This window comes from Mastigoproctus giganteus, chromosome 5 (assembly GCF_048544385.1).
Source record: "Mastigoproctus giganteus isolate SK-2022 chromosome 5, ASM4854438v1, whole genome shotgun sequence".
Lineage (NCBI taxonomy): Eukaryota > Metazoa > Arthropoda > Arachnida > Uropygi > Thelyphonidae > Mastigoproctus > Mastigoproctus giganteus.
Window position 1 is genome coordinate 11,058,828 of NC_143579.1, and position 24,355 is coordinate 11,083,182.

At 39.2% G+C, this 24,355-nt stretch overlaps 1 protein-coding gene across 3 annotated transcripts in view; it reads left to right on the forward strand.

The window, feature by feature from the left end:
* LOC150085169 (tectonic-like complex member MKS1) overlaps positions 1–24,355 on the forward strand; it is a 502,024-nt gene that overhangs the window by 214,675 nt on the left and 262,994 nt on the right. For all 3 annotated transcript variants that reach the window (XR_016546919.1, XM_090373059.1, XM_090373060.1), the window contains one exon: positions 16,117–16,272. Coding sequence is in view for 2 of the 3 variants with exons in the window: in XM_090373059.1 (XP_090229185.1) it covers positions 16,117–16,272 (156 nt within the window). In the remaining variant the exon portion in view is untranslated. The remainder of the gene's footprint in view (positions 1–16,116; positions 16,273–24,355) is intronic.

Here is a 24,355-nt window from a genome sequence, read left to right on the forward strand (position 1 = left end):
CTCCGAACTCCATTAATCATTTGGAGCTCTTTGACTTCTTCTCTTTGCAACTTGATTTTATTCAGTCCAACTTTGATAACAGTGAGGTAATTTTCCTTGGTGATTTTAATGTTCACAACTCCAGCTGGCTCCAGTTCTCTAGTCACACAGACCCAGCTCATCGAGATGCTGAGGCTTTTACAATTACTAATGACCACACACAGATTGTTCATTTACCTATCAGACAATCCTAACAATACAGACAACAAGCTTGATCTTTTTCTCACAAACAACCCTTCTAAGTACACGGTTGAAGTGAGTGGTCCTTTAGGCACCTCAGATCATAACTTGGTGATTGTCTCTTCTCCAATGGAGGCTTTATTTGATGGCTATTCCCAACCTCATGTTGTTTGGCATTACAAGAATGCAAAATGGGATGACCTGCAAGATTTCTTTTCTTCTTTTCCTTGGTTGGATTACTGTTTCAAAACTTCTGATGTCAACATTTGCTCAGATAGTGTCAGTGAAATTATTCTTGTAGGTAAGTAATCCTTTATTCCACACACCACTTCAAGGAGTGTAAGGAAATCAGGCGACAACTCAGCGTGGTTATGAGCCTATATGAGAGCTTGAAGGACAGGGTGGATGCCCTCGAAGGATTACAAGTGAGGGCCCCATCAAGCTCTCAGCTGCCCACACCAATGCCAGAGCTTGCACTTGGTCATCATGCAACACAGCGGCAACCCCCAAGGCAAAATGCGCTGGTCCCAAAGGAACTAGTAGTTGTCGGTGACTCTATTGTCAGGGAAACGGGAAACATGCTTTGTAAAAAGGATAGGTGGAACAGGACCAGGGTATATCTGCCAGAGGCAAAGGATGAAGACGTTGTAGAGCGGATATCATCTTTTAAGGGCACAAAAGGTGATATAGTTGTACACGTTGGCACTAATGATATTAAGAGTAGGAGACCGGCGGAATTACTTAACAAGTACAGGTCATCACTGATGAAAAAAAGCCGTGAAATAGGGTTCAATTTGAAAGTGTCTGCAATTCTGTCCACCCAGCAATTCTACAGGGATGGGATACACTTAAATAGAAAGGGTGCAAGAATGTTTGCTGATGCTATCAAGGCAGTGTTAGGTGGGTCGGAAAACTGCTAGATTGGGGTGATTCAAGGACTAATAGATTAACAATAGCCACTGGCAGAGGAGAAAGTGATTCTTGCACTGCTTCTATTGGAATGAGCAGCAGTCTGGAAAATAAGATGCAGGATATTTCGGAGCCTGCTGCGAATCATGGGGGTACAAGTGAACACATTGTGTTAGGGTGGCTAAGAGGAAGAGCAGGTGCATGTATACTTGCATGTACACCAATGCTAGGAGTTTAGTAAATAAATTTGATGAATTTGAGGTATTGCTCAAAACATCAAAGGCAGATATTGTTGGGATTTCAGAGACGTGGTGTCACACAGATATAAGGAATGCAGAACTGGAATTTGGGGAGTACAATGTCTACAGAAAGGATAGACAGGATAGGAAGCGAGGAGGGGTTATGCTATTAGTTAAGAAACACATAAAATCCAAGGAAGTGAAGCCAGTCGACATCGCTGGACAGTGCAGTGTCGAGTCAGTTTGGTGTGACATAAGCATTGGGAGATCAAAATTGAGAGTAGAAGTGTGCTATAGGCCTAATGACTCTGATGAGTATAATAAGAAACTGTACAGAGAAATAGAGTGGGCCAGTAAATCAGAGAGTCTTATAATGGGGGGATTTTAATTTCCCAGATATTGACTGGAATTTGGGGGCTGGTCACTCACACACTAGCAAGGCTTTTGTGGATTTATTGGATGATTGTTTTCTACATCAGCATGTTCGGGAGGAAACTACAGGGAGTAATACTCTTGATTTGATTATCAGTAGTGATTTTCATGCATTAAGAATCTGCAGATAAATGAACCACTAGGTGGCAGTGATCACAGTGTTCTGAAGTGTGAGTTACTCAAAGAGGTAACTACCATTAGGGGTAAAGGGAAGGGGTATTGCTTTCGTAAAGGCGACTACGATGGACTGAGACAGTATTTAAATTCTATACAGTGGGATCAACTGATGATGTTACCAACAGCAAATTCAAAATGGGAAGCATTCAAAGAACTTATCTTGGAAGCTACTAGGCTTTACATAACAACTAAGGAATATTGTTCAAGGTGTAGGCCTAAATGGATGTCAGATGAACTAATGAGGCATATAGCAGAGAAGAAAAATGCATGGGATACATACAAATTAACACGTGACACAGAAGCCTATGATAGATACAAGTTGATCTGTAACCAAGTTACAAAGGAGGTTAGGCAGGCGAAGTCAGATTACGAGAGATCCTTGGCAAGGGATGCGAAGAAAAACAGCAAAGAGTTCTTTACTTATGTAAACTCTAGAAGGAAGGGGATGAATCAGATTGGTCCACTTGATATCGATGGGCCAACGTTTGATGACCCTGCTCAGGTAGCTAACAAACTAAATGAATATTTTGCATTGACATTCACACATGAGGAGTTATTCAGCAAGGGGAATGCCAGAGGTGTATTCAACTCTAGCAGTAAGCTAGAGAATCTTGTAATAACTGAGAGTGAAGTGGAGGAGAAATTGTTGAAGATAAACACAAGAAAGGCACCTGGGGTGGATGGGATCTATCCAGTTATATTAAAGGAGGCAGCAAAGGAAGTAAGCAAACCCTTAGCCATAATTATGAGAGCTTCCTTGGACTCAGGGGAGGTACCCATGGACTGGAGATGTGCAAATGTGACCCCAATTCACAAGGGAGGATCAAAGGCTGACACAAGTAATTATAGATCTGTGAATTTAACTTCTGTTCCCGGAAAATTAATGGAGGCACTGGTTAAAGAAGCACTGCAGGATCATCTGGACAAGACTTCAGTTATAGCTCGGACACAGCATGGTTTTGTTAAGGGGAAGTCTTGCCTGACCAATTTGATTGGATACTATGATGCAGTCCCAAAAGAACTGGATGCAGGGAATAACTTTGATATTATATACTTGGCTCTTAGAAAGGCTTTTGATACTGTTGCACATGGAAGACTGCTGCACAAATTGGAGCAGTGTGGCATGGGAGGCAAATTGCTGCTATGGATAAAGGGGTGGTTGAGGGGGAGAAGACAGAGTGGTAATCAATGGACACTGCTCATCGTGGACTAATGTTATTAGTGGAGTCCCTCAGGGTTTAGTATTGGGTCCTTTATTGTTTTCTATATTTATAAATGATATTGATGATGGTATATCAAGCTTAATGTCCAAGTTTGCAGATGATACGAAGGTTTGCAGGGTTGTCAAGGACACTACTGACAATATGCTGCTGCAACAGGATCTGGAACGGTTGAGCAGATGGGCTGAGAGGTGGCAAATGAAGTTTAACATTGACAAATGTAAAGTACTACATATGGGAAACAGCAACCCCAGAGCAACGTATCAACTCTGTGGTACTACTCGACAGTGGTAGAGAATGAAAGGGACTTGGGGGTGGTTGTGCAGGCAGATATGAAGTTCTCTGAGCAGTGCAGACGGGCTGCAAGAGTAGCTCATGGTGTATTGTCAATGATATATAGGAATTTTTCTAGCAGGGATAAGGAGGTGATTATTCTCTTGTATAAGGCAATGGTCAGGCCACACCTAGAGTACTGTATACAGGCCTGGAGGTCTCATTTCAAGAAGGATGTAGAGCTGCTGGAACGAGTACAGAGAAGGGCAACAAGATAAGTGAATGGAACAAAGGGGTGCTCTTACGAAGAAAGGCTTAAGTTTTGCGAAATACAGTGCTGGAGACTAGGCACCAGCGAGGTGATCTGATAGTGGTGTACAAAGCCTTGAATGGTTTGAGCATGCTCAATGCTGATGGGATTCTTCCTCTTGCTCAGAATAATCACCTGAGAGGGCATAAATTCAAATTGAGGAAAGACAGATGTAGGATAGATGTGCGGAAATTTGCCTTTAGCCAATGGGTGGTTGGTAGGTGGAACAGACTTCCATCCCTTGTCGTGGAAATTGATAGCCTAAATAAGTTTAAGGCTCAGCTGGACAGGTATTTCGAACGAACAGAGGGGTGAAGTGGAAGGGGTTAATTTTTATTTATTTATTTTACTTTATTTTATTTTATTATTATTTTTTTTTTGGCTGATGCTGCATAAGCTTGCTTTCTTGCATCAAATGCCTCTACTAATGCTAAAATCTCTTCCTTTATCTAAACCTTGGTTTTCCAATATATGTGCTAAGGCTGTTCAAGAGAAGAATGTTGCATATCATAATTGGCTTGTTTCCAATTCTTCAGTTTCATTTTCTACCTACACTAAAGCTCACAACAATTGTAAAGCAGTTATTAATCAGTCCAAACTAGATTGTAAACAGGCTAAGTGTAGAAAACTTGCTTCTTGCCCTAATGATAGCCGAGCATTCTGGTCTCTTGCCAGCCAAAGCTATTGACAGCAAAGTTTGCCCCTTCTCTGTTCCCATTTCTGTCAAAACCAGATGGCTCTATTGCCACTTCAGCCAAGGATGAAGCTGACCTGCTAGCATCCCATTTTACTTCCAACTGATGTATTAATGATCTTGGAAAAACACCTCCCACCATTCCCAACAAGTTTAATTCAATGCCTCCTGTGGTCTTCAGTGAAAAGGATGTCAGAAGGATTTTGAGATATCTTGATGCTGAGAAAGCTCCAGGTCGTGATGGTATTTCTCAACTTATTCTCAAGGCCTGCACTCCTGAATTTACTCTAGTTCTTTGCCGCCTTTTTTCACTTTATTATTCCAAAGGTGATTTTTCTTCTGCTTGGAAATTTGCTCAAATCCATCCAGTTCTTAAAAAGGGTGACAAATCCCTCCCATCCAATTGCTTCTACTCTTTCAAAAGTAATGGAGAAATCAATTAATTGCCAACTCTTAAACTATTTAGAAACCTTCCATCTGATCAACGATCGCCAGTACAGATTCCGCCAATGTCAATCCACTAGTGATATTCTGGCTTGTGTTACCCATTTATGGACAAATTCAATGGGAAAGTTTGGTGAAACACAAGCAGTTGCTCTTGATACGTCAAAGGCTTTCGATCATGTTTGGTACAAAGGTCTTCCATCTCTCTGACTGCTCACTGAGGGTGATGATACGTAGATGGCTTTCTTCGAACTTCTCCAATAATTCTGGTGTCCCCCAAGGTTCAGTTCTTTTCCCAGCCCTTTTCCTCTTGTATATTAATGACCACCTTCGATTGACCGGAAATCCTATCCATAGTTTTGTTGAGTCTGAACACATGCCACCACCAGCCAACATTCATTTACTGTTCAACTTCAAACTCACAGAACCAACTTTTAATCTTCCTCGTTTATTCATTCAACTGCCGTTTTTTGGAACAACCTTCGTTCATATATATTTCCTGAAAATTCCATTCTACAGAAGTCTAATGTCAACAAATATCTTCTTTCGTCTTCTCAACCTCTAAACCAAGCATGGTACTAAGTACTATCGGTTCTAATACCTCTCGTGTTCGGAGTTTTCATTTAAAAAAAATTAAGCCCAGATATTTTATATATTTTCTACCAGCCTATGCATAGTACCACACAATTGGTATGTTTCTCTGGAGTTACCCATATGCAGTACTTTGCATTTGTCAATGTTAAACTTCAGTTGCCACTTCTCAGTCATCTGCCCAAATTTTCTAGTCCTGTTGTAGTAGCAGCCTGCTATTACTGTCATTAACAACTCTGCCAACCTTTGTATCATCTGCAAATGTTGACATTAAGCCTGATATACTTTCTTCAATATCATTGATAAATATACACAACAACAGTGGGCCCAACACCTTAATATCATACTTCTCCAATTTGTACAGTAATCTTCCATGCACGACAATGTCGAAGGCTTTCCTGAAATCCAAGTATTAGATTTCAAAATTATTTCTTGTATCTGGTTCCTTTTTAACCACATCATAGTATCCAATAAAATTTGTCAGACAAGACTTTCCTTAACAAACCCATGCTCTCTCTCTGAATTATTACTGCAGTCTTGTCTAGATGATCCTGCAATGCATCTTTAACCAGTAACTCCATTATTTTCCTCAGAACAGAAGTTAAACTAACTGGTTTGTAATTAACCATGTCACCTTTAGATCCCCCTTTGTGAATTGGGGATACATTTCCACATTTCCATTCCTTAGGAACTTCCCCTGAGTCAAAGAATGCTCTCATTATTATGGCTAGGAGTTTGCTAACTTCCTTTGTTGCCTCTAATATAACTGGATAGATCCCATCCTCCCCAGGTGCCTTTCTTATGTTTAACTTCAACAAATTCTCCCCAACTTTGCCCTCAGTTATTACAAAATCATTAAGCAACCTGTTACAGTTTGATAAACGTCTGGCATTTTCCTCCCTTAATAACTCCTCATGAGTGAATAAATAAATAAATAAATTTTCTGTTATGTAGATGCAAAATACTCATTCAGATTATCAACTACCTGACCATTATCATCAATAGTTCAAACCATCGACATCAAGTGGAACAATCTTATTTATCCTCTTCAGTTTAGAGTTTATATAAGTAAAGAAGTCCTTGTTGTTTTTCTTAGCATCCTTTGGCAAAGATTTTACGTAATCTGCCTTCACCTGTCTAACCTCCTTTGTGACTTGATTACAGACTAGCTTATATCTGCCATAGGCTTCTGTGTCGCCTGATAATTTAAATGCATCCCATGCATTTTTCTTCTCTGTCACGAGTCTCATTAGTTCATTTGACAACCATTTAGGCCTGAACCTTGAACAATATTTCTTAATAGGTATGAAACTTTTAGTAGCTTAAACGATTGTTTCCTTGAATGCTTTCCACTTAGAATTTGCTGTTGGTAACATCATCAGTTGATCCCACTGTACAGAATTTAAAAACTGTCTGAGACCACTGTACTCACCTTTACGGAAGCAAAAACCCTTTCCTTTACCCCTGATGGTAATTATATCTTTAAATAAATCCCACAGCAGTACACTGTGATCACTGCCACTTAGTGTTTCCTTTATCTGCAAATTCTTAATGCATGAATAATCACTGCTAATAACCAGAACAAGAGTATTATCCTCTCTGGTTGCCTCTCAAACACCATTCCACTGCAGAAAACAATTATCCAAGAAATCCACAAAAGTCTTGCTTGTGTGTGTTTAGAGTGACCAACCCACAAGTTCCAGTCAATATCTGGGAAGTTAAAATCCTCCAATATAACACAATCTGATTTACTGGCCCATTCTATTTCTCTGTATAATTGTTCGTTGTAATCGTTAGAGTCATTAGATCTATAACACTAGGTCTGTATTCATAAATAATATTGATGATGGTATATCAAGCTTAATGTCCAAGTTTACAGACGATACAAAGGTTGGAAGGGTTGTTAAGGACACTACTGACGCTATGCTGCTGCAACAGAATCTGTAAAGGTTGAGCAGATGGGCTGAGAGGTGGCAAATGAAGTTTAACATTGACAAATGTAAAGTACTACATATGGGAAGCAGCAACCCGAGAGCAACATATCAACTCTGTGGTACTACACTGACAGTGGTAGAGAATGAAAGGGACTTGGGGGTGGTTGTGCAGGCAGATATGAAGTTCTCTGAGCAGTGCAGACGGGCTGCAAGAGTAGCTCATGGAGTATTGTCAATGATATACAGGAATGTTTCTAGCAGGGATAAGGAGGTGATTATTCCCTTGTATAAGGCAATGGTCAGGCCACACCTTGACTACTGTATACAGGTCTGGAGGCCTCATTTCGAGAAGGATGTAGTACTGCTGGAACGAGTACAGAGAAGGGCAACAAGATTAATGAATGGAATAAAGGAAGAAGAAGAAAGGCTTAAGTTTTGCAAATTACAGTGTCTGGAGACTAGGCACAGGCGAGGTGATTTGAAAGAGGTGTATAAAGCGTTGAATGGGTTGAGCATGCTCAATTCTGATGGGATTCTGCCTCTTGCTCAGAATAATCACCTGAGAGGGCATAAATTCAATTTGAGGAAAGACAGATGTAGGATAGATGTGCGGAAATTTGCCTTTAGCCAGTGGGTAGTTGGTTGGTGGAACAGACTTCCATCCCTTGTTGTGGAAGCTGATAGCCTAAATAAATCTAAGGCTCAGCTGGACAGGTATTTTGAATGAACACAGGGGTGAAGTGGAAGGTTTTTTTTTTTTTTTGGCTGATGCTGCATAAGCTTGCTTTCTTGCATCATATGCCTCTACTAATGCTAATGCTAACTCACTCCAACTCTCATTTTTTGTTTCCCAGTGCTTATGTCATACCAACCTGACTCAACATTGCACTGTCCATCTATGTCAACTGGATGCCTTTCCTTAGATTTTGTGTTTTTTAATTAAGAGCATAACCCCTCCTTACTTCCTTTCCCATCTATGCTTTCTGTTAAAATTGTACTCCCTAAATTCCAATTCCACACTGTTTATATCTGTGTGACACCATGTCTTTGATATCTCAACAATATGTTTTGATATCTTGACCGGCCCTTCAAATTCATCAAATTTATTAACTATACTTCTAGCATTGGTGTGTATACAAATATGCATGCACCTATTCTTAGTTACCCTAACACAGCCAATGTATTTATTTGTTTCCTGGTGACTCCCACCATTGCCTGAAACCCCAGCACCCTGCCCTCCAGGCTGCTGCTTTGTAATAGCAGTGCAAGAATTACTTTCACCTCTGCCTGCAGCTGCTATTAACCTTTTAATCTGTGAATCTCCCCTAGCTAGCAGTTTGCAAACCCACCTAACACTGCCTTGATAGTATCCACAAATATTCTTGCACTCTTTCTATTTAAGTGTATCCCATCCTTGTTGAAACAATCTCTCCTGTTAACAAGCACTGACCATGCTGAGAAAATTCTACCCCACGAGCCTGCACTATCCTTCCACATCCAAATTGATTGGCAAGGCTTTCATCACATATTGCCTCCACATCGCAGCATCCAATCCAATTGCTCAGAAAAACTTTCCTTCAACAAATCCAGGCTGTCTGAACTGTAACTGCTGTCTTGTCTAAATGATCCTGCATTATCTCTTAATCATTTAACCAGTGACTCCATCATTTCCTCTAGAACAGAATTTAAACTAACAAGTCTGTAATTATTCATGTGACCATTTGACCACCCCTTGTGAATTGGAGATACATTTACACTTTTCCAGTTTGTAAGGACCACTCTTGAATCCAAGGATGCTCTCATAATTATGGCTAAGGGTTCGCTTACTTCCTTTGCTCCCTCCCTTAATATAATTGAATAAATTCTCTCCACCCAAGATGCCTTTCTTATATTTAACTTCAACAGTTTCACTTCCACAGTAAATCAATGGGATTCTTCCTCTTGCTCAGAATAATCACCCGAGAGGGCATAAATTCAAATTGAGGAAAGACAGATGTAGGATAGACGTGCGGAAATTTGCCTTTAGCCAGCGGGTGGTTGGTTGGTGGAACAGACTTCCGTCCCTTGTTGTGGAAGTTGATAGCCTAAATAAGTTTAAGGCTCAGCTGGACAGATATTTTGAACGAACAGAGGGGTGAAGTGGAAGTGGTTTTTTTTTTTTTTTTTTTTTTTGGCTGATGCTGCATAAGCTTGCTTTCTTGAATCAAATGCCTCTACTAATGCTAATGCTAACAGCAAATTCAAAATTGGGACGCATTCAAAGAATTAATCTTGGAAGCTACTAGCCTTTTCATGCCAACTAAGAAATATTGTTCAAGATGCAAAGTACTGCATATGGGTACTTCTACCCATATGCAGTACTTTGCATTTGTCAAGGTTAAACATGTCAGATGAATTAATTAGACAAGTGGCAGAGAAGAAAAATGCATGGAATACATATAAATTAACAGGTGACACAGAAGCGTATGATAGATATAAATTAGGCCTAAATGGATGTAGTAGTAGTAGTGGCATGTGATGCAAGAAAGCAACTGTATGAGCTTATGCAGAATCAGCCAAAAAAATAAAATAAAAATAAAATAAAATAAAATAAAAAAATCACACCATTCCCTCCAAATGCCTGTCCAGTTCTTCCTTAAATTTATTTAACCTCTCAACATCCACAACAACAGATGGAAGTTTGTTCCAGCAATTAACCACCTGCTGGCTAAAGGCAAATTTCTGCACATCTATTCTACATCTGTCTTTTCTTAATTTGAATTTATCCCCCCTTAGGTTCATAATCTGAACAAGTGGAAGGATCCCATCAGAATTCAGCGTGCTCAACCCATTCAAGGCCTTATATACCTCAATCAGATCACCGCGCAGGTGCCTAGTCTCCAGCCACTGCAATTTGCAGAACTTAGCCTCTCTTTGTAAGAGGATCCCCTCATTCCCCTCACCAATCTTGTTGCCCTTCTCTGTACACGCTCAAGTAAATCTACATCCTTCCTAAAATGAAGCCTCCAGACCTGTATGCAGTACTCAAGGCGTGGCCTGACCATTGCCTTATACAGAGGGACAATCACCTCCTTTTCCCTGCTAGCAAAATTCCTATATATCATTGACAAAACCCCATGACCTGCCCTGGCAGCCTGTCTGCATTGCTCAGAAAATTTCATATCTGACTGTACAATTACTCCCAGGTCTTTTTCATTTTCTACCACCTTAAGTGTAGTACCACACAGTTTGTACGTTTCTCTGGGGTTACTTCTACCCATATGCAGTACTTTGCATTTGTCAAGGTTAAACATGTCAGATGAATTAATTAGACAAGTGGCAGAGAAGAAAAATGCATGGAATACATATAAATTAACAGGTGACACAGAAGCGTATGATAGATATAAACTGGTCTGTAACAAAGTCACAAACCAGATTAGGCAGGCAAAGACAGATTACAAGAAATCTTTGGCAAATGATGCAAAGAAAAACAGCAAAGAGTTCTTTACTTATGTAAACTCTAGAAGGAAGGGGATGAATCAGATTGGTTCACTTGATATCGAGGGTTCCACTGTTGATGATCCTGCTCAGGTAGCTAACAAATTAAATGAATATTTTGCATCTACATTCACACATGAGGAGTTATTCAGGGAGGAGAATGCCAGAGGTGTATTAAAGATTATCTAGCTTACTCTGGCAGTAAGCTAGATAATCTAGTAATAACTGGGAGTAAAGTTTAGGAGAAATTGTTGAAGATAAACATAAGAAAGGCACTTGGGGTGAATGGAATCTATCCAGTTATATTAAAACTTCCTTAATGATATATAAGCATTAGCATTAGCATTAGTAGAGGCATATGATGCAAGAAAGCAAGCTTATTCAGCATCAGCCAAAAAAAAAAAAAAACCCTCTCCCATTTCACCCCTCCGTTCGTTCGAAATACCTGTCCAGTTGAGCTTTAAATTTGTTTAGGCTATCAACTTCAACAACAAGTGATGGAAGTCGGTTCCACCAACCAACCACCCGCTGGCCGTCGGTTCCACCAACCAACCACCCGCACATCTATCCGACATCCGTCCTTCCTCAATTTGAATTTATGCCCTCTGAGGTGATTATTCTGAGAAAGATGAAGAATCCCATTGGCATTGAGCATGCTCAAACCATTCAAAGCCTTATACACCTCTATCAGATCACCTCGCCGGTGCCTAGTCTCCAGACTCTGTAATTTGCAAAACTTAAGCCTTTCTTCGTAAGAGCAACCCTTTGTTCCATTTACTAATCTTGTTGCCCTTCTCTGTACCCGTTCCAGCAGCTCTACATCCTTCTTGAAATGAGGCCTCCAGACCTGTATACAGTACTCAGGTTAGCCTGTGCAGACATTGCTCCTTAAAGCTCTTCAAACAGAGAAGTTTTTCCTGATTTATTTTCTGCTTTATTAGTTTAAATTGTCATATTAACTTATTTTCTAGAGTAGCTTTATATTCCTAGTTACGATACTTAGTTTAAAGTTTAACTTAGACAGAGATTTCGTAGATATTACTTAGTATCGGTAACGGTATCAAATCCACGTGTCACAAATTGAACGAAAGGTCTTTTAACCAAATTTAGTCGATTTATTAACCAATTGTTATATCAAATTATCTTCTATAAGTAGATTATAGACCTAGGCAGGATCCTTAGTTTAGTCTAAATTGAGATAGCGAGATTTCGAAGCTAATCAATACTTACGAGTCCGTAGAAATACCGTTCGTGAATTCCCGCCATTTTTACACGATAGCATAAGCTTAGTGTAGTATACTGCATAATATAATATTGTCAATTAATCAGTAAATCTATTAATCTTGATAAACTTTATTGTCAATTAAATTGTATTTTTAACTCTATAAATATATATAACGACTTAATCGTAACAAATAATTAATACATAACTATAGTGGTACACGTGATACGGAAGTTGTATAAAGGGAACACTAGATACCGAAAAAAAAAAAATATATATATATATATATAACATAACTGTTTTGGGATATAACTTAAGGATTTAATTTTTGTTTTAAATTTTATTGAATTAAATTGGAATCATGACTCTGACCAGAGCAGCAAAGCAAAAGGCTCAAGCTAATGGGAGTGCTGTGGTTCAGGGGAGAACTGAGGGGGGCAGTTGCCCTCTGAATCACAGTCTATTAAAATGCACTGTTTGCTTGATGTTTGCGGAGCAGTCGGGTACGGGACATGATACTGCCAAGGGGGATGTCTTTGTGTGTGCACGATGTAAGGAGTGCAAGGAAATCAGGCGACAACTCAGCGTTGTTATGGGCCTTTATGAGACCTTGAAGGACAGGGTGGATGCCCTTGAAGGAAATAAATTGAGGGGCCCATCAAGCTCTCAGCTGCCCACATCAACGCCAGAGCTTGCACTTGGTCATCAGGCAACACAGGGGCAGCCCCCTAGGCAGAATGCGCTGGTCCCACAGGAACTAGTAGTTGTTGGTGACTCTATTGTCAGGGAAACGGGGAACATACTTTGTAAAAAGGATAGGTGGAATAGGACCAGGGTATGTCTGCCAGGGGCAAAGGTTGATGACGTTGTAGAGCGGATGCTAATGCTGTAAGCAAATGCTTAGCCATAATTATGAGAGCTTCTTTGGACTCAGGGAAGCCATGGACTGGCGATGTGCAAATGTGACGCCAATCCACAAAGGGGGATCAAAGGGAGACACAGGTAATTACAGATCTGTTAATTTAACTTCTGATCCAGGGAAATTAATAGAGGCACTGGATAAAGAAGCACTGCAGGATAATCTAGACAAGACTTCAGTTATACCTCGGACACAGCAAGATTTTGTTAAGGGGAAATCGTGTCTGATCAATTTGATTGGATACTATGATGTAGTCACAAAGGAACTGCATGAAAAGAATAATTTTTGTGTCATATATTTGGATCTTAGAAAGGCTTTTGATACTGTTGCACATGGAAAACTTCTGCACAAATTGGAGCAGTGTGCCACTGGAGGCAAATTCTGATTTTCTGGCCCACTCTTTTTGTTTGTATAGTTTTTCATTATACTTGTCCAGTCAATTGACCTATAAAATAAGTTAACAAAAGTTTTGAAATAATCTTTGAAAATATATTTTTATACTTTTATTCTTACAGGTAGTATAAAGTTAAACACACAGCGAACTTAAGAATGATAGATTTTGATCACTAATTTTATTTATTAACATTACAAAGTAATAGAATTAGAAGTGACTTGAGTTGATGGACTCAGTAACTGATATTGTTAAGTAAAAAAAAAAAATATATATATATATGGCAATGTTAAAATTGTTGAAGTTCTTCGGTACATTATCAGTACTACTACTTCCCAGCATCTACTTTTTATAAAAACTGATAGCATTCTGTATTTGGCTATTCCCATTCAGAATTCTATCACTGTTTGTTTGTTGCTTGTGTTTAACATATAAGGATAAAATCATGAAAAGGTCAAGAATTGAATTTAAAATTTACCTTGGTTAACAAATATCCTGTGTCCTGTATCATCATCATCAGTGCTCTGCCAAGGGTGGGCTCAGGCATACAGTCAACAACTACTTCTCTGTATCTGCCTATCTTCAGTCCTCCTCTTCATCTCCCCATATGCACCATCCCTTCTTAAGTTGTCTGTCATAGTTTTTCTCAATTTTCCCCTGGCCTTTTCCACTCAACGTTTCCCTTCATCACATCCTTCACCAACCCTTCACCTTACAACATATGTCTATTCCAGTTTCTCTTCTGCCATCTGATTATTTCAGTCAAACATCTCTTCTCACCCACCTTTCTCAAAACCATCTTGTTTCTTATTCTAGTGATCCATCTTATCTTTTCCATCCTTCTCCATACCCTCATCTCAAAAATTTCCAGTCTTTTAATATTTTCCATTCTCAATGCCCATATAGCTGTTCCAGAAAGTAACAATCTATACCAGGCATGATTTCTCTAAACCATAGGTCTCAAACTGAAATAGGAATGGGGGCCACAAAACCATATATGAGGATAAGTGTGGACAGCATATTGACTTGACTTGAAAATGCATTGGTTTTCAATATTTATATGTATTTATTAACATATACCTGCAAATCAGTTAAGAACTATAGATAAAAAGAAACATAATTTTGTTTTAATATCGAGTAGATTCAAAATAATACAAAAGATATCACAACAGAAATTCCATAGATTCCATAGACAAACGGATCACGTGGGATAAAGTGCATCCAACTCCCAGGCAAGAAACTGCGTTCTCTCATTTCCAACATAAAAGAACCTGTCCCCACCCTTCTACAGAGCGGTTTGGTCTATCGCATCTCTTGCCGTGACTGCACGAGCTGCTACTTTGGAGAGACTGGACGTCGACTCGAGAAACGCCTCTCACAACATAAAAGGGCGATCTGTTTGGCAGATGTGGAACACTCAGCTATCGCCGAGCATGTCTGGACAACCCACCATGACATCGACCCACACTGCGATGTCGTGGTTGTGGACAGGTCCCACCATTACCTAAGGCGTACCTGGTTGGAATCGTTAAATGTAAAATGCTCGGATACCTCTATGAACAGGAACAGTGGTTGTCAAGTTAATCCCATCACAGAGTCAGTAATTCTATCCATAGACAAACGCTGGCCGTCACCACCATACGTCACAGCCACAAACATCAACAAACAATTAACCACGCGCCTCACGCACCATCCTGGCAGTGCATCTCTCTTCCAACTGCCATTCAAGTATTTTAATCCGATGAAGGCTGCCATCCAGCCGAAAGCTTATTTATGTATTGTAGTTTAATGCTCTGTGCAACAAAATAAAAAAATTTTTTCGCATTGTGTTATACTGAATTTCAACAAGTTCCATTTGAATGTTACTTGTTGCTTTCTCAACATCAAAAGAAAATGGAACATTAAATAGTAAAAAATTGTTTTCACACATCTTGAATCCTTCAAATTGCCTTTCAAATTAAAATAATAATTCCTGAATATTTGAGGCATACATGCTGAAATTAAAAGAACCAAATGAATCCTGATCATTTTTACATGTAGGAAAATGAGTCAAATCACAATTTTCAGTTGCTTTTCCCAAAGTCCAAGTTTTATCTTAAAAGCTTTAACTCAGTTGTACATATCTACAGCGAAAGCCAAATCCTGAAACATTTCTTATCATTAAGTTGTTCTGGTGACTCTCCTTTCATTTCTAAAAACAAGTGCTGCCTCACCTACTTGAAGGGCATTCATAAATCAAGGACAAAAGAGAATTTTATGATTTTTAGTTTTAAAATGAAATATTATCCATGTTTTATTGTATTTTATTATTTTGTTCGATATTTCCCAATTAAATTTTAATCTGATTCGGACCATACTCAGGAGTGTTGTGAGCTGTGTGTGGCCTGCGGGCCGCGTGTTTGACACCTCTACTTTTAGCCAATCCCTAATAACCCACATAATATTCCTCTTCTTCTCACGCATGTAAAGTATTCGTAATTTTAAAATTTGATGTACTCTGCATTATCATCTTAATGAGAAAGGTGCATCTTTTAAAGGAGAGAAACTTTCCTACGAATAGATCATTAAAATAAAATTAAAAAATTTTAATAAAAGTTTAATTAAATTTTTAGAAGAATCTAGTTAATGTTATAATTTTTTATTGTGAAATAATTTATCATTTCAGCATGAATTGGAGTACTATTGCAATAAAAGCAATTGCCAAGGATTCTTAGAGAACAGCTATCATGAAAAAATTATACAAATGAACAAAACTGGTGACAAACCAACGAATCGTCTGTTTTCTTATGTTGATGCCGATATTAAATCTGAAAACTTTCAGGTATGTATAGCTGTGTATTTAACCATATCAACATACTCTGCCCTGCCATTAATATCTGGACACTTGCATATCTACAGATAATCTTTAATTACATGAAAACTATCAACATGTGCTGAAACCTTTAGCCTTTATTAGCATTGGCACATGATACAAGAAAGCAAGCTTATGCAGCATCAGCCAAAAAAAAAAAAACCTCTCCCACTTCACCCCTCCATTCTTTCCAAATACCTGTCCAGCCCAGCCTTAAATTTATTTAGGCTATCAACTTCCACAACAAAGGATGGAAGTCTGTTCCACCAACCAACTACCCGCTGGCTAAAGGCAAACTTCCGCACATCTATCCTACAACCGTCTTTCCTCAATTTGAATTTATGCCCTTTCAGGTGATTATTCTGAGCAAGAGGAAGAATCCCATCCCCATCGAGCATGTTCAACCCATTCTAGGCTTTATACACCTCAATCAGATCACCTTGCAGGTGCCTAGTCTCCAGACACTGTAATTTGCAAAACTTAATCCATCCTTCATAAGAGCAACCCTTTGTTCCATTCACTAATCTTGTTGCCCTTCTCTGTACTCGTTCCAACAGCTCTACATCCTTTTTAAAATGAGGCCTCCAGACCTGTATACAGTATTCAAAGTGGAACCTGACTATTGCCTTATACAAGGGGATAATCACCTCCTTATCCCTGCTAGAAACATTCCTGTATATTATTGACAAGACTCCATGAGCTACTCTTGCAGACTGTCTGCACTCCTCACAAAACTTCATATCTGCCTGCACAATTACCCCCGGGTCTTTTTCATTCTCTACCACTGTCTGTGTGGTACCACAGAGTTGATATGTTACTCTGGGATTACTGCTTCCCATATGTACTACTTTACATTTGTCAATGTTAAACTTCATTTGCCACCTCTCAGCCCATCTGCTCAACTTTTCTAGATCCTGTTGCAGCAGTGTACTGTCATTAACAACCCTGCCAACCTTCGTATCATCTGCAAACTTGGACATAAGCCTGATGTACTATCATCAATATCATTTATAAATACAGAAAACAACAATGGACCCAACACTGAATCCTGAGGGACTCCACTAATAAGATTAGTCCACGAAGAGCAGTGCCCATTGATTACCACTCTCCGTCTTCTCCCACTCAACCATCCCTTTATCCATAGCAGCAATTTGCCTCCAACGCCACACTGCTCCAATTTGTGCAGCAGTCTTCCATATGCAACAGTGTCAAAGGCTTTTCTAAGATCCAAAAATATCATATCAAAGTTTTGCATCCAGTTCCTTTGTGACTACATCATAGTATCCAATCAAATTAGTCAGACAAGACTTCCACTTAACAAACCCATGCTGTGCCCGAAATATAACTGAAGATGATCCTACTTCTTTAAACTTAAATGCTTCTTTAACCAGTGCCTCCATTAATTTCCCTGGAACAGAAGTTAAACTAACAGGTCTGTAATTATCCTGTGTCTCCCTTTGATCCTCCTTTGTGGGCTATGGTAAATTTGCACATCTCCAGTCCATGGATACCTCCCCTGAGTCCAGTGAAGCTCTCATAATTATGGATAAGGGTTTGTTTACATCCTTTACTGCCTCCTTTAATATAACTGGTAGATTTCACTGATTATCTTCAACAATATCTCCTTCACTTTAGTCTCAGTTATTATAAGATTATCTAGCTTACTGCCAGAGTTGAATACACCTCTGGCATTCCCCTCCCCGAATAACTCCTCACTTGTGAATGTCGATGCAAAATATTCATTTAATTTGTTAGCTACCTGATCAGGATCACCGACAGTTGAACCATTGATATCAAGTGAACCAATCCGATTCATCCCCTTCCTTCTAGAGTTTATATAAGTAAAGAACTCTTTGCTGTTTTTCTTTGCATCATTTTCCAAAGATTTCTCGTAATCTGCCTTCGCCTGCCTAACTTGGTTATGACCAGCTTATACCTATCATAGGCTTCTGTGTCACATGGTAATTTATATGTATCCCATGCATTTTTCTTCTCTGTCACATGTCTAATTAGTTCAACTGACATCCATTTAGGCCTAAATCTCGAACAGGCCTAAATCCATTTAGGCCTAAATCTCTTTGTTGGTATGAAAAGAATAGTAGCTTCCAAGATTAATTCTTTGAATGCTTCCCATTTTGAATTTGCTTTTGGTAACATCATCAGTTGGTTCCACCGTATAGAATTTAAATACTGTCTCAGGCCACCATAGTAGTAGTAGTAGTATTAGTGGCATGTGATGCAAGAAAGCAAGTGTATGAGCTTATGCAGCATCAGCCAAAAAAAAAAAATCACACCATTCCCTCCAAATGCCTGTCCAGTTCCTCCTTAAATTTATTCAACCTATCAACTTCCACAACGACAGATGGAAATTTATTCCAGCAGTTAACCACCCGCTGGCTAAAGGCAAATTTCCGCATATCTGTTTTTCATTTGAATTTATGTCCCCTTAAATCAGAATTCAGCGTGCTCAACCCATTCAAGCCTTATATACCTCAATCAGATCACCGTGCAGGTGCCTAGTCTCCAGCCACTGCAATTTGCAGAACTTCAACCTCTCTCTCTTGGCAAGAGGAGCCTTTCGTTCCCCTCACCAATCTTGTTGCCCGTCTCTGTACACACTCAAGCAAATCTACATTCTTCCTAAAATGAGGCCTCCAGACCTGTACGCAGTATTCAAGACGTGGCCTGACCATTGCCTTATACAGAGGGACAATCACCTCCTCTTCCCTGCTAGCAAAATTCCTATATATCATTGACAAAACCCCATGACCTGCCCTGGCAGCCTGTCCGCATTGTGCAAAAAACTTTATATCTGACTGCACAATTACTCCCAGGTCTTTTTCATTTTCTACCACCTTAAGTGTAGTACCACACAGTTGGTACATTTCTCTGGGGTTACTTCTACCCATATGCAGTACTTTGTATTTGTCAAGATTAAACTTCAGTTGTCTCTTCTTAGCCCATCTGCCCAAATTATCTAGATCCTGTTGCAGTAGCACACTGCCATTACTGTCATTAAAAACCCTGCCAACCTTTGTATCATCTGAAAACTTCGACATTAAGCCTGATATACCTTCATTGATATCATTGATAAATATACAAAACAACAGTGGACCCAACACCGAACTTCGAGCCCGTCACCACCAAATACGGAGGATGCGGGAAGGTCAAGGAATGACCACCGCATTTCTCGGAGCAATATGGCCTTAGTTGCTAATGCTCCTAAAAAAAAAAAGCCAAAGCCATTAGCCAACACCGAACCCTGTGGGACTCCACTAATAACATTAGTCCATGAAGAGCAGCACCGATTGATTACCACCCGCTGTCTTCTCCCACTTAACCATCCTTTTATCCATTGTTATAACGTACGATCACTCAATGGTGAAGACAGGATATTAGAGCTGGAAAAGGAATTAGAAAATGTGAATTGGAATATCATCGGCTTGGCTGAAACAAGAATTAGAAATGAATCACTTATAAGTTTATCAAGTGGAAATCTGCTGTACACCAATGGAAACAGTGAAAGGAGTGAAGGTGGAGTTGGGTTTCTTGTCCATAAAGATTTTAAAATCAACATTTTGGAATTCAAAAGTACATCACCAAGGGTGTCAAGACTAATACTCAAGATTTCTAAGAGGTACAAGCTAAAGATTATAATGATTTATGCACCAACATCGAGCCATGATGATGAAGAGGTTGAAGAAATATACACCGAAATTGAGAGTCTTCTAGATAAGCAAAAACCCCACTACACTATTATTATGGGGGACTTCAATGCTAAGGTTGGAAAAAGACAAAACAGTGCAGAAAGTGGAACTATAGGAAATTTTGGAATTGGTGAAAGAAATAAAAGAGGTGAAAGACTTGTGGAATTTGCAGAATCTCAAGGACTGTCAGTAATGAACACTTTTTTCAAGAAAAGGGTGAACAGAAAGTGGACATGGAAGAGTCCAAATGGATTAACAACTAATGAAATCGACTTCATCCTCACTAACAGAAGATATATTGTGAATGATGTTACCGTCCTGAATAAGGTAAATGTTGGAAGTGATCACAGAATGGTAAGATGTACACTTGATATAGATGTAGGAAAGGAAAAAACTGACTCGAGTAAATAATACAAAGATCTTTGAGATAACAGAGGAGGAGAAAAAGCAGTATGTACTGGAACTTAAGAACAAGTTTGAGCTTCTGCAGACTGCTCAGGACCAAGATATCGACGAGGAATATTACAACTTTCTGAAAGTGATAAAGCCCAAGAAACCTATAGGGAAAAAGAAATCCAAAGAAGAAAAAATTAGTCAAGAAACACTTGTTGTGATGAACTGAAGGTGAAAAATGAAGAGCAAGAAAAACACTGACAGGGAGAAAATTGAGTATACTGAGTTATGCAAAGCCATTAGAAAGAGACTCAGAGAGGACATAAGAAGATTTAACACAAGAAAAGTAGAACAAGCATTAAGGGAAAACAAAGGATTTAAATCAGCAGCCATGAGCAGTAATACAGAAAGACAAATGATACTGAAACTGAAGAATAGCAATGGTGTACTTATAAACAGCAGAGAAGGCATAATTCAAATAGCAGAAGACTACTATAGAGAATTATACAAGGAGCGAGGGAATGATACCAGCAGTGGGGAAGATGGATTGCAAAGTAGCAACACATACGACATACCCGATATTCTTCCTGATGAGGTAGAACATGCATTGAAGAAAATGAAGAATCGGAAAGCCCCGGGGGAAGATGAAGTTACTGTAGAGTTGTTAAAATTGGGAGGAAGAGACATAACACAAAAACTGGCAAGGCTCTTCACAATGTGCATTAGAAAAGGTGTGACGCCTAAGCAGTGGAATAATGCAATCATAGTTTTGCTGCATAAGAAAGGAGATAAATCAGAAATTGGAAATTATAGACCAATTAGCTTGTTATCCCACATCTACAAGTTGTTCACAAGGGTCATTACTAACAGATTAGAAAGAATACTTGATGAGAATCAACCGAAAGAGCAAGCTGGCTTTAGGACAGGATTCTCAACTACGGATCATCTTCACGTAATATCACAGCTGATGGAGAAAGCAAATGAATATAAAACACCATTATGCCTGGCATTTGTGGATTATGAAAAGGCATTTGACTCCATACAGCATAAGGCAATGTTTCAGGCACTGGAAAGACAAGGTATAGATACCCCATATATTATGATTTTGAAGAAAATATATGGGTGCTACCTCCTTTATTAGACTAGACAAAGACAGTAGGAAATTTAAAATCGAGAAAGAAGTTTGACAGGGAGACACAATATCTCCGAAGCTGTTTATTGCTGCCCTTGAGGAAGCTTTCAGAAGATTAGACTGGTCGCAGAAAGGAGTCAATGTGAACGGAGAATACCGAAACCATTTACGATTTGCAGATGACATTGTGGTCATAAGTCACGATCCTAAAGAATTAGAAGAAAATCTTAATCAGTTATGCACAGTTAGTAAGGATTTTGGACTAAAGATGAATATGGCTAAAACAAAAGTAATGATGAACAAGTATGCCACGGAAAGGGAAATAATGATGGAAGGCGCAGTAATTGAAAAGGTGGAGTCATATACTTATCTGGGACAAGTTATTAGCTGTAATAATGATAAATGGCTGGAAGTCAAGAGAAGAATAAATTTTGGATGGATAGCATTCAGGAAATATAGTCACATACTGAAGAGCAGTATCCCAGTTTGTCTGAAACGTAAAATAATGAATCAGTGTATACTCCCCACCATGACTTATGGAAGTGAAACTTGGGCACTCACCAAAAGAATGGAACAGAAGCTGAGAACTACACAACGAAGAATGGAACGAATTATACTGGTAATCAGACTGTTAGATAAGAAGAGAAACACATGGATTAGGTAGCAAACTCAAGTAAAGGACATTCTTATCAAAACTAAAGAACTAAAATGGTCTTGGGCAGGACACATAGCTCGAAGACATGACAGATGGACTAAGAAAATAACAGAATGGTATCCAAGAGAAGCTAGAAGAAAACCTGGAAGACAAAGGTGGACATGTATAGATGAAATTCATGAGGTTTTGGGTAGTAAATAGATGGTCGGTGCTCAAAACAGAAGGAACTGGAAAGTTGCTGGAGAGGCCTTCATCCTGCAGTGGATTGAAAATGGCTGATGATGATGATGATACAATTTGATAACCTTCTGCCATTTTCAAACCTTAATAATTTTTCATGTGTGAATGTAGATGCAAAATACTCATTCAGTTTGTTTGCTATCTGAGCAGATCATTAACAGTCGAACCATCGATGTCAAGTGGACCGATCAGATTCATCCCCTTCCTTTTAGAGTTTATATAAATAAAGAAATCCTTGCTGTTTTTCTTAGCATCTTTTGCCACAGATTTCTCATAATATGCCTTCGCCTGACTAACCTCCTTTGTGACCTGATTACATACCAGCTTATATCTGCCAAAAGTTTCCGAGTCGCTTGTTAATTTATATGCGTCCCATGCATTTTTCTTCTCTGTTAAGAGTCTCATTAGTTCATTTGATAACCATTTAGGCCTAAACCTTGAACAATATTTCTTAATAGGTAGAAACGTTTAGTAGCATCCACGATTAATTCCTTGAATGCTTCCCACTTTGAATTTACTGTTGGTAACGTCGTCAGTTGATCCCACTGTACAGAATTTAAAAACTTTCTGAGACCACTGTACTCACCTTTATGGAAGCAAAAACCCTTTCCTTTACCCCTGATGGTAATTAAATCTTTAAGTAAATCCCACATCAGTACACTGTGATCACTGCCACCTAGTGGTTCCTTTATCTGCAAATTCTTAATACACAAGTGATCACTGCTGATAACCAGATCAAGAGTATTACTCTCTCTGGTTGCCTCTCGAACATGCTGTTGCAGAAAACAATCATCCAATAAATCCACAAAAGTCTTACTAGTGTGTGAGTGACCAACCCACAAGTTCCAGTCAATATCTCGGAAGTTAAAATCCCCCATTATAAGACATTCTGATTTACTAGCCCACTCTATTTCTCTGTACAATTGTTCATTCGAGTCATTAGGCCTATAACACACTCCTACTCTTATTTTTGCTTTCGCAGTGCTTATGTCACACCAAACTAACTCAACATTGCACTGTTCATCTATATCAACTGGGTGCACTTCTTTTGATTTTATGTTTTTCTTAATTAACAGTATAACACCTCTTCCCTTCCTATCCTGTCTATCCTTTCTGTAGATGTTGTACTCCCCAAATTCCAGTTCTGCATACCTTATATCTGTGTGACACGACGTCTCTGCTATCCCAACAGTATCCGCCTTTGATGTCTTAACCAACACTTCAAATTCATCAAATTTATTTACTATACTTCTAGCATTGGTATACATGCAAGCATACATGCTCCTATTCCCATTTCTGGTTACCCTAACACATCCCATATACCCATCTATTTCACGATGACTGCCATCCGTCCCTGAAACTCCCAACACCCCTCGCTCCAGGTCGCTACTTATTCTAATAGAAGTTGTGCAAGAATCCCATTCACCTCTGTCTAGAGAATCCCATTCACACTGCCTCGATAGCTTTAGCAACCTTTACGAAAGGAAAAAAACCCTTCCTTTACCCTTGATGGTAGTTACCTCTTGGAGTAAATCCCACTTCAGCACACTGTGATCACTGCCACCTAGTGGTTCCTTTATCTGCAGATTCTTGATGCATGAAGAATCACTACTGATAATCAGATCAAGCCTATTACTCCCTCTAGTTGCAGCCGACCGGGCTAGCCGAGTGGGTAAAGTACCTGCCCGGCAACCCAAAGGTCACGGGTTTGATTCCCGCCTCGGGCTTGGATCAAAGCACTGCAAAAACCTTGGGAGGTGCAATATGGCCACAGAAGCCGATGCGCCAACAACTACCAAATCAAAAAAAAAAAAAAAAACCCCTCTAGTTGCCTCCCGAACATGCTGCTGTAGAAAACAATCATCAAATAAATCCACAAAAGACTTGCTGGTGTGTGAGTGACCAACCCACAAATTCCAGTCATTA